The sequence below is a fragment of the Argopecten irradians genome, chromosome 5 (assembly GCF_041381155.1).
Source record: "Argopecten irradians isolate NY chromosome 5, Ai_NY, whole genome shotgun sequence".
Taxonomy (NCBI): domain Eukaryota; kingdom Metazoa; phylum Mollusca; class Bivalvia; order Pectinida; family Pectinidae; genus Argopecten; species Argopecten irradians.
Window position 1 is genome coordinate 34,849,785 of NC_091138.1, and position 13,196 is coordinate 34,862,980.

Consider the following 13,196-nt stretch of genomic DNA (forward strand, 5'->3'; position numbering starts at 1 on the left):
TAATTTAATTAATTAAAGCCAATGCCACGTCGTTACGGTATTGAACTAGCTGATTGAATGAAGGAAATTACTATATAGGTAGGCAGTTGATTTCGCAGGGATATTTTCACAATTTTGTGGGACATTTTACTACGATTATAAAATTTTACCTGCAAAATTTTGAAAACTGATTTATTTTATATTTGACCTCTTAATTTTGTTGCCATGTTTGACTTTGAGTAGCAATGGTAATTCAAATTGAAAATGAATTAGCAGAGTTGGGTTTTATTAGTTTAACGTCCTAGTAACAGTCTAGGGTCATGTAAGGGCGTGCCAGGTTTGTTGGTGGCGGAAAGCCGGGTACCCCGAGAAAAACTACCGACCAGCAGTCAGAGCCTGACAACTGCCCAACATGGGATTCAAACGCGCAACCCAAAGGTGGAGGGCTTGTAGTAATATGTCCAGACATCTTTAACCACTCGACCACTGCGGTCCAAAATTGGCAGAAATGACTTTATCACATAATATATGGAACATTGAGAGTTTTAAATAAAATCCAACCGCTACAACCAAATATTTTTAATAAATCTAGATCCTTATGTCATATAGGATACCAATTAAATTATTGAACTTGGTGAATAAATTTCATAATTATTTAGCAACAAGATTTTTTGGTGAAAATAGGCTAACAAGAATGAGAGAATTCTGGTGTGTGTGTTTTATTGCTGTCAATAGCACCTTAAACAATGGAATAAAATTTACTTTTGTATCTGGCAAGAACTAGGCTTGAGTTCCCATACCCCTGTGTTTCGTTTCGGAACTCTTTAGTCATAGAAACCAAAGACGGTCCACTGTTTACAAATGAATGCCTGAGCAACATCGACATGTTAAAAGTGTCCATACATTTTTCTTAGTGGTTAGGATCTATATAAAATGTAACATATTTATCATACAGAGTATAGACTAATGGAATCATATTCACAAACTTAACCGTGTGCGCACATTTGTAAATAATATCAACGCGCCAATATTTCAGGTAAGTGAAAACAATGAGGACTGTCAAAATTCGGATAACCGGTTACCGTTGTATATCGTGACACGGCGTTTTCTGTAAAAGTTCAGAAACGTATGCTAATAATACACGATATACCTAATGTTTTTTTACGAAATTATTAGGTCATTGTTTGCAAATATGTTTTGCTTGTTTTTCAGTCAAACGAAGCCTGCCCGCGAGTAATTTTTAGACCAGATTCTAAATATGGGGTCGTATGCCAGCCAGTTTATGACACCTGTCGGGGACGAGGTTTCTCAACACACACATCCTAGTAAAGCAAACTGGATCACAGTACACGCCATCACCGCTGAGTGTGAGTTATTGTAGATTATACACCAAATTAACATTTACAAATGTACAATGTAAACATTAGTTTTAAAATATGAAGCAGACAGTATTAGAAAATGTCATGGGAGGCTGTGGTATATTCTACTCCAACAATGTTAGAGGCACGACAAGACACTTTTAATCATTATCAATTATGTCATGTCTAACAGTAATCAGTCTTGATATTGCCCATCAGAAGTTTCTCAATGTCGAGATCTAATATTATTGGATAACAGTATATTCATGTTTTGCCACTCCTTTTATGCTGAGTGCTTACAAAGCAGGAGCAGAAAGTATCATTATCATGTGTGTCTCAGCCAGGAGACAGAACCCAGAGCCTTTGTCACCATGAGCGTGTCAATGCATGGAGACTTGGGAAGAAGAATAGAAAGAAGAAAGTCAAATAGGAAGCAGATAAAAATAAGACCTTAAATTTTAGTCGCCATTTACAATCATGCAATGGTAATCCTTAGTTACACATCCAGATAGACACTTAGTTAAACATTATTATGTAAAAGGAGCGGGTCTTTGTGACTTGTACATAGTGTTAAATACGGTCTCTGTCACTTAGCTGACGGAGCATGCTTCTTTGGCTCAGTCGGTAGAGCCGTAGATTTCCACGCTGGAGACCTGGGTTCGATTCCTGGTCGGGGCACTCGACAGGAATGTGTATTTTCACTGTTCTTTTACAATTACAACAATATAGTGAGCATAACAAATGTGACCAGACCAGTTCCTAAAAATGATTGACAATGTTACCTGGGCAGTAGTTTCGATTGCCTGTAATTAAAATCTTTTGGTTAATTGCATTTACTTGTAATAATATTCTAATCTAATTTATGTGTTTGTAATAACAGTGAGTATTGCTGAGACAGAGCGTTTATGGCTCAGGTTTCAGCAACTAGGCTGCAACAAAGATGGAGTTATAACAGAAGAAATAGCAACCAACAACCCAGTCTTATCATCTGATGCATTTTCAAGAAATGTAAGTCAATGGACTGTTTATTTTCCTGGGTTTTGTTGTCTTTTAAATTATAGGTTTTTTTATTGTAGTAAATATTTTTTTCTTATAAACAATAAATAAGTACAGATTTTAAGGAAATTTGCTTTTCTTAAATTTATTTCAATAAGCTATTTTAATGTGATTGAAATTGGTGTTGATTAAATGATTAAGGTATTCACAGAGAAATTGCACTCTTTGTATGTCCATAATATAGATCTTATGAACCATATAACTTGAGAAAATAAAAGGAGATTTTGATAAAAGCTGGAGTGAAGTCTTATGTATCCAAAAATGTCTTTTAACAGATTAATTTAAATTTGGAACTTACATTATACGAGAGTATGGCCCAAATGATATGCTGTATGCCATTCTGTTGAAATTAACGATCATTTTTCAATTAGGACCCAATCCTTTTTTAATACATGTACCAGGGGGTATATCAGAAATCAAAACTGAGCCTTTTTATAAGTCATTTGTTTTTAATATATGTACATGTACCAGGGGGTATATCAGAAATCAGAACTTTCAGCCTTTTAAGGTCACCTGAGACGAAGGCTCAAGTGACCTATTCTAATCGCCTTTTGTCCGTCGTCATCCGTCGTCCGTCGTATGTCCGTAAACAATTTACATTTTCGTCTTCTTCTCCAAAACTGCTGAAGCAATTTCAATGAAATTTTGCACAAACCTTCTAAGGCATAAGGCCAATCAAAATTGTGAATTATATGGTCCCCACCCCCAGGGGGCTGTGGGAGGGGCCAAAAGGGGTAAAATTGAGTAAAATTTCAAAAATCTTCTTCTCTACTCACAGATGTGGTAGAATCAAATACTATTCATAGATAGAAAGGTATTAAGGTCCTTTACAAAAATTGTGAATTATATGACCCTGGGGTCTCTAGTTTTCCCCTGGGGAGGGGGTTAAGTTTACTATAGTTTATATTGGGAAAACACATTTTTGTGCACTATTTGGTCATTTGTGATAGGAAATGAGTCAAATGTTGTCAGAATTATCAGTATGAGATGGCCATTTAATCCTATTGACAAATTTTCTATGACTGACCCCCAGGGGCCTTAGGGGCGGGGTCAAAAGGGGTCAAATAGGCTAAAAGTTCAAAAATCTTCTTCTGAAATTCTGGAAATGGTAGAATCAAATACTTTTCATAAATAGAAAGGTTTTAAGGTCCTTTACAAAAATTGTGAATTATATGACCCTGGGGTCTCACGTTTCCCCCTGGGGAGGGGGTCAAGTTTACTATAGTTTATATAGGGAAAACACATTTATGAGCATGTTTTGCTCAATTTTCATTGGAAACGAGTCAAACTTGGTTAGAATTATTAGCCTGAGATAGCATTTTAATATCATATCCATATTGGTCCAGGCCGACCCCCTGGGGGCAGAGGGGGTGGGGCCAAAAATGGTCAGATAGGCTAAAACTTCAAAAATATTCTTTTAAAATTCTGGAAATGGTATAATCAAATACACTTTATAGATGAAAAGGTCTTAAAGTTTGTTTATAAAAATTGTAAATTATATGACCCTGGGGTGTCCTGTTTCCCCTTGGGGAGGGGGTCAAGTTTACTATAGTTTATATAGGAAAAACACATTAATGAGCATTTTTTGCTCAATTTTCATAGGAAATGAGTCAAACTTGGTTAGAATTATTAGCCTGAGATAGCATTTTAATATCATATCCACATTGGTCCTGGCCGACCCCCTGGGGGCAGATGGGCGGGGCAAAAAAAGGGTCAAATAGGCTAAAACTTCAAAAATCTTCTAAAATTCTGGATATAGTAGAATCAAATAATTATAGATGGAAAGGTCTTAAGGTGTTTTATAAAAATTGTGAATTATATGACCTTGGGGTCTCACGTTACCCCCTGGGGAGGGGTCAAGTTTACTTTAGTTTATATAGGGAAAACACATTTATGAGCATGTTTTGCTCAATTTTCATTGGAAACGAGTCAAACTTGGTTAGAATTATTAGCCTGAGATAGCATTTTAATATCATATCCACATTGGTCCTGGCCGACCCCCTGGGGGCAGAGGGGCGAGGCAAAAAAAGGGTCAAATAGGCTAAAACTTCAAAAATCTTCTAAAATTCAGGATATAGTAGAATCAAATAATTATAGATGGAAAGGTCTTAAGGTGTTTTATAAAAATTGTGAATTATATGACCTTGGGATCTCACATTACCCCCTGGGGAGGGGTCAAGTTTACTTTAGTTTATATAGGAAAAACATATTTGTGAACATTATTTGCCCAATTTTCATAGGAAATTAGTCAAACTTGATTAGAATTATAAGCCTAAGATAGAGCATTTTAACATCCATATCCGTTCTCGATGACCCCCTGGGGGACCAGAGGGGCAGGACCAAACAGGGTCAAAATGATTAAAATTTCAAAAATACCTCTAAGTTCACAGGTTTGATGGAAGCAAATACTCTTCATAGTCTTAAAAGTCAAATTTATAAATCACTGACCAACTTCAAGGCCCAGCATATAGTGTTTATATGTCTTTAATTTGTTTCATTATTTGTTTCATTATATATTCTAACTCAGGTGACCGTTAAGGCCCATGGGCCTCTTGTTATATTTCAGTTGTTTTTCTTTGTTTCAGATTATGAAGAAATTCACTTTACTCTAGTTGTTTTATTTTATTATTTTTTTGCTTCAGATTATGAAAAAATTCACTCTAAATCAAACCAAGAATGTTACATTTGAGAATTTTCTTCGTGGTTTAAAGTGGTGTGAGACGGCAGATCTGAATGAGAAACTCAGGGGTAAGTTTTTCATCCAACAAACTCCCAACTTAAGTCATGTATATGTAACCCATGGATAACTCCGTAATGTTTGAAGGGCAAACATGTAACATAACGACTAATACCTACCAAAAAAAAACCCAGATAACTATTAAAGCTTAATGTAAATGTACAGACATATTATAGGAACATTGTTGGGGAACAAAAATCACTATGTTGTAACCATGAATTCGTTATAAACATTATTTTACTGTAGTAGGTAATCAGTTTGATTGGGAACAAAAGGAGACAATAATTCAATCTCCTATCATAATTTTATACATATTGAGTCATTTTGAATCTTGATTGTTCTTAGAGAATTTATAGTAAAAGTAATTTGAACCTTTTATCACAGGTGTTTTTAGACTGTTAAATAATGGTAATCCAGTCCAAAAGGCAACCTTTGTGAAAATTTTAGAACGTGTGTACACCAATCCAAACGACAAAAAGGTTTGTTTGCAGTAAGAACTACATTGTATGTTTGTTTCTGTAAATAAATACCGGTATGCTCCAACATTCACATGCCAAAGGATCTCTTACTCAAGCATAAGTGAAACAAACCTTGTTATTATACAGATGGTCAGTATATATAAGATAACTAAATTTATTTTGTTTACAAGGTAACTTCAAGATTTAGCTAGACCATATAACTCCTATTTCAAGTAATTTCACTTAAGATAACTTTCATTTTTTCTAGGGTATTCAGAAAGTGGCAGATGTTGTGTATAAACACATAGATAAGAAGAATACAGGTAAAGCATGATATGATAGTCCAATTTGAATTCTTAAATCAGGGGTAAAGATGTTGCAGTAAAATGTGAACTTCTTGATTCCATGCTTTTTATGATTGCTTTTAAAATTGTGATAAGATTTATCAAAGACTGTTCATATACATGTCATAAAGCAGTGGTAACATTATTGTAATTATTTAATGAATGAAGGGTATTTTCTTTCCAAATATGTTAGTGCCAAAGTTACAAACTAACATACTTGTTTTCACGTAGATGACCATGCAGGATTCCATACTCTGAATGAATATGAAAAAGGATTAGTTCACCTGCATGGTCACCGGGGTTTTTTTTTCTCTGGAACTTTAGTTTCCATCTACAATCAAGTCCTTCTCTCCTTTCCATTCCAAGCCAACAAAATATACTTTGAGTTATGTACAGTTTATTCCTAGTTTTATAATGTATTATTTCTGTATATGTAGGTCAGATGAATGAGGATCAGTTTGTGACAGGTGTCCGCAGTGTGATACCCAATGATACACTACAGGACCTTCTATTATTTGAAGTCCTACCATCCTATATGAAGGAACGTCTCCACAGCCAACTCCCAGAGGTATATAATCTGATTGAAGTGTTCAACAAATTTGTCTTTTTCCAAGCATACAAACGTATTATCAGCAGCCATAGTCTCCATAAGTGTGTATGGAAAAATGTACGGTACTGTATTTTACCCAAAAGCACCACTTCCCTTTTTGTGAACTCAAACTCTTACTTAATTAATTTCAATTAAAAATATAAATAATAGAGTTTCTTAATTTGATTTCATTTACATGTTAATTTGTTGCTTAAGTTCAGTATACTGTGAAAGATGTCCCCGACCCTGAAAGAAGAAAAAGCCGATGATTTTATTTGTAATATAGTGTTCCTGATTTATTTTCTCTGATAGTGTATAAAACTATCGCAATCCTTAGATGTAAGTAGGATATATCAAGAATTTATCCCTACAGAGAATTTCTAATTACATATATCTAAAGGTTTACTACTTACATGTATCTAAAAGTTTACTAATTATATTTATCAGTTTACAAATTTTTTTATCATAGTGATGATTTTGTCTTTTATTTTTGTCTTGCCACATTTTGAAAATCATCATTGTGAATGAGGTGTTTCAGACAAATTATCATTACCGGTAAATGTATTGTTTGTCAGTCTGTAAAGTTTCTATTTATCCCATGAACATAAAAGTTATACTTTTCACAGTTTGAAGCATAAGGACGATTTCAGAAGGTTTGTTATCTCCCCTTGATATATAGAAATACTTGCACTAAATGTAAATGTTTGCTGATGTCATCTTCTTTGGCAGAATTACTAGTTAACCCCCCCTTGTTGGAAATGTTTTCAATGCACTAAATGATCATGTGTGCATTGAGAGTTTATTGGTTTGTACACATGTGCTCTCACATGTGTCATTGTAAGCAACGCATCTGTCTCTGAAAAAATGATCACAATACTTTAAACTAATACAAAATCACAAAAAATACTGCATTTACACTAGATGAAACCGTTTTTGCTGTACGTCAGAAAAATTGCATTTAATTAAACTTTTCAACCAGTTCAACCTATCTCAGAACCCAAAATCCTTGATATCATCAAAGTAGCTGTAACTCAGCGTTGTATTCTACTACAGGTATCCCACTAAGATTTTAGAGAACAAATCTTTTGCTTCTTTAGAGTTTGTGAATGAATTAATTTTCTAAAGAGTTGTAAGTTTTGCAATGAAGAACCTAAAGAATTACCTTCTTTTCATACAGCAATTACATACTGTAGCTTCCAGTAAAATTGATCAGTACCAGTTCTTGATTCTTTACAGTGATTCTTTTATCACACCTCTTACATAGATTTTCTTAGATATTTCAACCCATTATACGTTTATAACAGTTTGTATGTATGAATGGTTAGAACTATCAGTTTCTGTTAAATCATATATATCCCTGCTTTAGCGAACATCCACACGGAGTCTGTAAGTGACCATCACTGCCCACAAGTGACCACATGGACAGGTAGACTCGTGCTGTGTGGTTATGGTGATTGTGAACATTTACTCTTAAAAGTGAAAAAAAATGAAGTGTGTGTGTTTTGAATTAATTTGAATGATAATTTTGTGAAAAGTTGAAGTTGACAATGTTTTTAGAATGCAATAAGATAATTTAGTGTGTTAGAATATGATTAGATTATTTGGTGTGTAAACTCACTTTTTGCCCTTTGTTGTTTGAATTTGACAACTAGCTATTTCATGATCTTACAGGTATAAAAGGGAGATAAGTTGTGATTTTTCAACAACAAATGCCAGTCTACATTAAGTTAATATAAGTATGTATAAGTATAAGTATTGCGTAAGAATAGTTTAAGTGTATATACACACTGATCCTTACTTTGGTAAGTATAATTATTGTATTTTCATGGAGACATTGTATGACATATATTCTTTGTAGCACTATTATGGCTGAGGCAGTCATAGAACTAGTGTACCATGTAGTTTAATCTTTGTAATGATGATACAATACATGTATTTTCATTATTTCTCAGGATATTATTGAGGTCACAAAAAGTTAATCCACAAAATACCTCCCAAAAAGAAATGATGGGCAAATCATATGTACTCTTAATTCCAGATTGCAAAATTTTGATTTCTGAAAAACTAATACACAATGTACATGTACTTACTACATGTATCAATTTACGTAAATAGAAAATGCTGAGCTATAACTATTTTCGCTGTAGTTCAACAATATGTTATTTGATACCTTGGTGACACTGCAGCAGCCATACAGTATCTGATGATTATTGAGATGGTCACAATAAGCTGCATGACTAAAGAATTACAGTGAATATATATCTTAGCTGATAGCTGTGTGTGATAGTCATTAGAAAAACTAACATATTTGTGTGTTTTACAGCATAACAGTAGGATATCTTCTCAAAAAATATTGATTTCAGGTTTATTAAAATGTATTCGAATATTGACTCAAATTGTACCAGTCCTTTCTTTCTCATTTACGATAAACAAATCTTTAACAGAGTAATGCCCAAAAGAAAATCATACACCAATTGTAGTTATGTATGGTGAACTACAATCAGAACATTAAAACATCTCAAAGTGAACTTTTTGTATTAAAGAGGATAGAACAAAACCTGTGTAACCAGGGTTACAAAATTTTATGTTCATTGTAAAGTGAAAAAACCTCTAATGTCTTTGAAATAACCAATCACAGTTGACCTTAAGCTTATAAAAGGTGACACAATACAGGTGACTATTTTGTTTGATAGTGCCTAAAACTTGTTTTGTGGTGCTGGAGCCACGTCTTCTCTAAGTTAAGTATCACTCTGATTACAGTTTAACAGTGAGGGACCCACACCAGAACCAGGGGACAGGACCATACCTTCAGATTCAACACTGAGACAGGTGGCTGAAAAAATCTACAGACGTGATTGGCTGAGGACGGCCAATAAGCTAGGACTGACCAATGAGGATGTGAGCGATATCAAATCCAGGATATCGGACTCCAAACAACAGGTGAATAACTGTTATTCTCTTAAAGGATTGTCTCCTAAAATAATAAAACAAAATTATTACAATATGCCAATTTTTAGACAATGGGTGAAGTACGATTTACCGTCAGTTAGTCCCAACTTCCGGTAATTGTGAAGTTATTTTTCTGATGTCGCTATCACAGGAAGGTGAGACTAACTACAGTGAATCAAACTTCACCTATATTGTTTATGTACATATCTCCAAACCCTTGTATTGTATTCTCTAAAGAGATTGTTAAGATGTTATTATCAAACAGACTGGTTTAAAAGTTAAGATTAGGAGACAATAGTGTTATTTTCCTTAATGGAATCTAAATGCCATTCAGTTGCCATGGTCATAATAAGGAGACATCAAAGGTACCAAGTTTTTTGTAAAATAAGGGGCTTTTTCACTTCTGACAAAAACAACACAGAATAGAGTATTCAATTTATGTAAACATAATGACATTCTGCTTAGTGGTTAGGGATTGAGTTGTGGTTACATTAGGTGGCCAAGTGGTTAAGATGTCCAGTCATATTACCACGAGCCCTCCACTTCTGGGTAGGAGTTCGAATCCCATATGGGATTGCCAGGTACTGACTGCTGGTTGGTGGTTTTTCTGCTGGTACTCCGGCTTTCCTCAACGAACAAACCCGGCTCCTCCTTACATGACCCTGGCTGTTAATAGGACATTAAACTGATAAAACCAACCATTAGGTGGATATGCAAGTATCAGTAAACCTCCAAGGATAAATTGCCTTGTATACATGTATTAAATGTATCTACTTTGTTCCACTTAGGCGTTCACCATGCTGAGGATGTGGAAGGAGAGAGAGGCTGCTCAAGCTTATACAAGTGTTCTAGAGAGCGCTCTGAAAGACTCTGGCATGACAGAGGCAGCATATGCATTAATGCTATAATTTACGTTATTTCGATTTAAGGACAAAAGTAGCCTCTGTGCTATAATTCTACCGCCTAATATCCTAATTAAAACAAACACTGAGCAAGCCTTAATATGGTACATGTACTATAATTATACATTATCACAAAATCAGGATGAAGACAACATTATCGGTAATTCAATGTTGAATCTCTATAGATATTGGGACTATTGCATACTGTATGTCTAAATGGCATTCATCTTTATATAATTACACCAGCTCATTCCATTATATAGAGAGTTAAATTGGATGGCATTTCCATACTTGAGTTTGTTTTTATCTGTACACCATTCCACCTATTTGTATATCTCATATCAGTGTTCATTGGACAAAAATGGAGACTACATTATACATTACAACCTCATGATAAATTTTGACCTTCAACTTTTTCTTCATTGCTCTTCCTATTGTACCCGACATCTTCGTCATAGAACCTGGGTCTTCTTGTATGCAAATGAAGCAAGGAAATTTCCGGCAAGTCTATGGGAAAAAAAGACTAAGGATTGAAGAAATTTGTTTTATACAAGTGGGCACATGGACATTGCAATATCACAAGTATCAATCTGTGTTTAAGATTGAGAACTCAACATGCAGAGGGACTGCTTACAATAATGTATATATTTCTATGTTAAAGTTTTTTATGGCCACACTTATTTTAACTTTGGCCAAACATTTATGTTAAAGAGTATGATAAAACATAGTCTTCCTTTATTATCAATATTACTGTTGCAATAGTATACATATACTTAAAACAAAGAAAATATTATAAAGTATATGGCTTTTGTATAATGTATGTTGTATTTGTGTTTTTATTAAAATCATGATCTGTCAATTTTTTTTTAAAGTGAATAGTCGGGCAAAGAAAACCAGTCTAAATGCGTTCATTGGCCTTCCAAAAGTTCTCACATATTAATACGACGGTCAAGTTCTGCTTAGTTTCCCAGTTCTGACCATTAAAGTAAAGAAAAGTTGAAAGCATTGAAAGCGAGGCTGCGTGGAAATGTAACCACGGACATAGTGAGCCGGGAGGACGTTTTAGAATTTCCATACTTTAAATTAATTTCTTCGTACGCAGACAGATTTTGACGAGAGATTTTATTTTTCCATTTCATAAGAAATTATACTGGATACATTCACACCATTTTTACCGAATTTAGCCATCCTTGCCCGACTGTTCACTTTAATAAATTGATTCTGAACATAAAACATTTGAAAAGAATGAATGTGTGTTGATAACATGTATGGGTGTGATTGAAATGTTAAGTATCATTCTCAAAAAAATCATAATGGACTGTTCTCTCCTTTGTATTGGAAGAGTTTAAATGCAACTTTAGGGGTGAATAAGGTAGTATCTACCTAATGTAATTAGGGTTGGGTGATCGGGTGGTGTAGTGGTTAAGCCGCTTGCCTTTCACCTAGCCGGCCGGGGTTTGATCCCCGACACGGACGTGAAAAGGTCAGGGGTCACCTGCCCGATCACGTGGGTTTTCTCCGGGCACTCCGGTTTCCTCCCACACTAAGACCCCTCGCGCGCTTACATCCGGGCCATCGAGAGTGATTTACATAAGTTGTATAACTTGTTTCTCAATCGATATAAAATAAATAAAGTTTATATATTATATCTACCTAATGTAATCCAACAATTACCTGATGGTCTTCGGGTAGGTAATGTATCAATGAAATCAATCCTGTTCTACTGTATGAACTACAATTAACTTTTTTTTTCTCCTCTTTTCTTCAATAGTCTTCCCTTTTGTTTAATATTATCTCCCCTTTGTTGTATATCTGTCATAGTCCACTGTACACATATGTCTAGTCCATTTCATAATCATGATAATGGCCAAGAAGTGATTATTTGTGCAGTAAACTGTCGCAGCAGGTGATTGTCTGTGAGAGGTAGGAAGAGTTATCTCCCATTTAGAATAGAGTTATCTCCAATGTGTGTGTGTCAAATATGCAAATCAGTCATTAGCACAGAGAAGAAGTTTTCTCCCTATTATAAGTCAAATAGAAGAATTTGCAGGGTATGTGGAAGGGTGGGGTATATCCCCTTTACTTCATATGTATTCTATAAAACTGTGTTTTCATAGATACATATCAAAATTAAAAAGAAAAGTTGCCTATGCAGGATTAGATCTCACAACCTTCCCATCACAAATCTAGCATCTTATCCACTTGGCTAACCAGCCCTATAAATATCTCTGCATTTCTCTTACATTTCTTTGATATCAACACTGACAATATGCTGACAAACTGCTTCTTTGGTCCTTGTGATACTCGGAAGTAATGTTATTTGTGATTAGTCTGTCTGTGATTTAAAATATCCGTCCATCTAAGCAAGATTTTCATAAGTATATAAATTATGTACTTTATGTGAACTAAGAATTTTTATCAAAATAAAATTTATGAAAGTATATATTTTGTTTTTATGTTATCATTATCATGAAGATTAAGTTTTACAAGTCTCAAAGATAACTGTTTGTTTCTCTTCTGTATAAAAATATGTACAGATTTATCTGAAACATTTGCTTCACATACCAGGTTTATTATCAAATCCGCCTATCAGGACTGCTGTAATGATGAGGACTTGTTTTACGGGTTAATGTTGCACGGTCATCATCTAGAGACCAAAACATATTACTGTCAGTGTCTCTGCCTCCGACAAGGTCAAGGTCATGGGGTCATTGGCTGAATACCCTAGGTCAAAGCAACACTTCTCATCTTCTGGGATGGCAATCATCGTCGTTCAAAATTTGACATGTCGTTCAAATACAGTTGGACTTCATAAAGATTGGAT

At 34.6% G+C, this 13,196-nt stretch overlaps 1 protein-coding gene across 1 annotated transcript; it reads left to right on the top strand.

Moving 5' to 3' along the window:
• The first annotated feature begins 799 nt into the window (after window positions 1-799).
• Window positions 800-12,815, top strand: LOC138323652 (uncharacterized). Its single transcript, XM_069268417.1, has 9 exons — window positions 800-1,015; window positions 1,192-1,346; window positions 2,218-2,345; window positions 5,036-5,141; window positions 5,515-5,609; window positions 5,857-5,911; window positions 6,370-6,500; window positions 9,282-9,461; window positions 10,259-12,815. Exons 2-9 carry the CDS (start codon window positions 1,238-1,240, stop codon window positions 10,376-10,378), a joined length of 924 nt encoding a protein of 307 aa, XP_069124518.1. The 5' UTR covers window positions 800-1,015; window positions 1,192-1,237; the 3' UTR covers window positions 10,379-12,815.
• Window positions 12,816-13,196: the final 381 nt, after the last annotated feature.

Excerpts from the sequence above, each read along its gene's own strand:
- LOC138323652 (XM_069268417.1), top strand. The coding sequence starts at position 1,238 with ATGGGGTCGTATGCCAGCCAGTTTATGACACCTGTCGGGGACGAGGTT. Across the intron at positions 1,347-2,217 it reads ACACGCCATCACCGCTGAGT|TGAGTATTGCTGAGACAGAG; the intron begins GTGAGTTATTGT and ends TTGTAATAACAG. Across the intron at positions 5,912-6,369 it reads CATAGATAAGAAGAATACAG|GTCAGATGAATGAGGATCAG; the intron begins GTAAAGCATGAT and ends CTGTATATGTAG.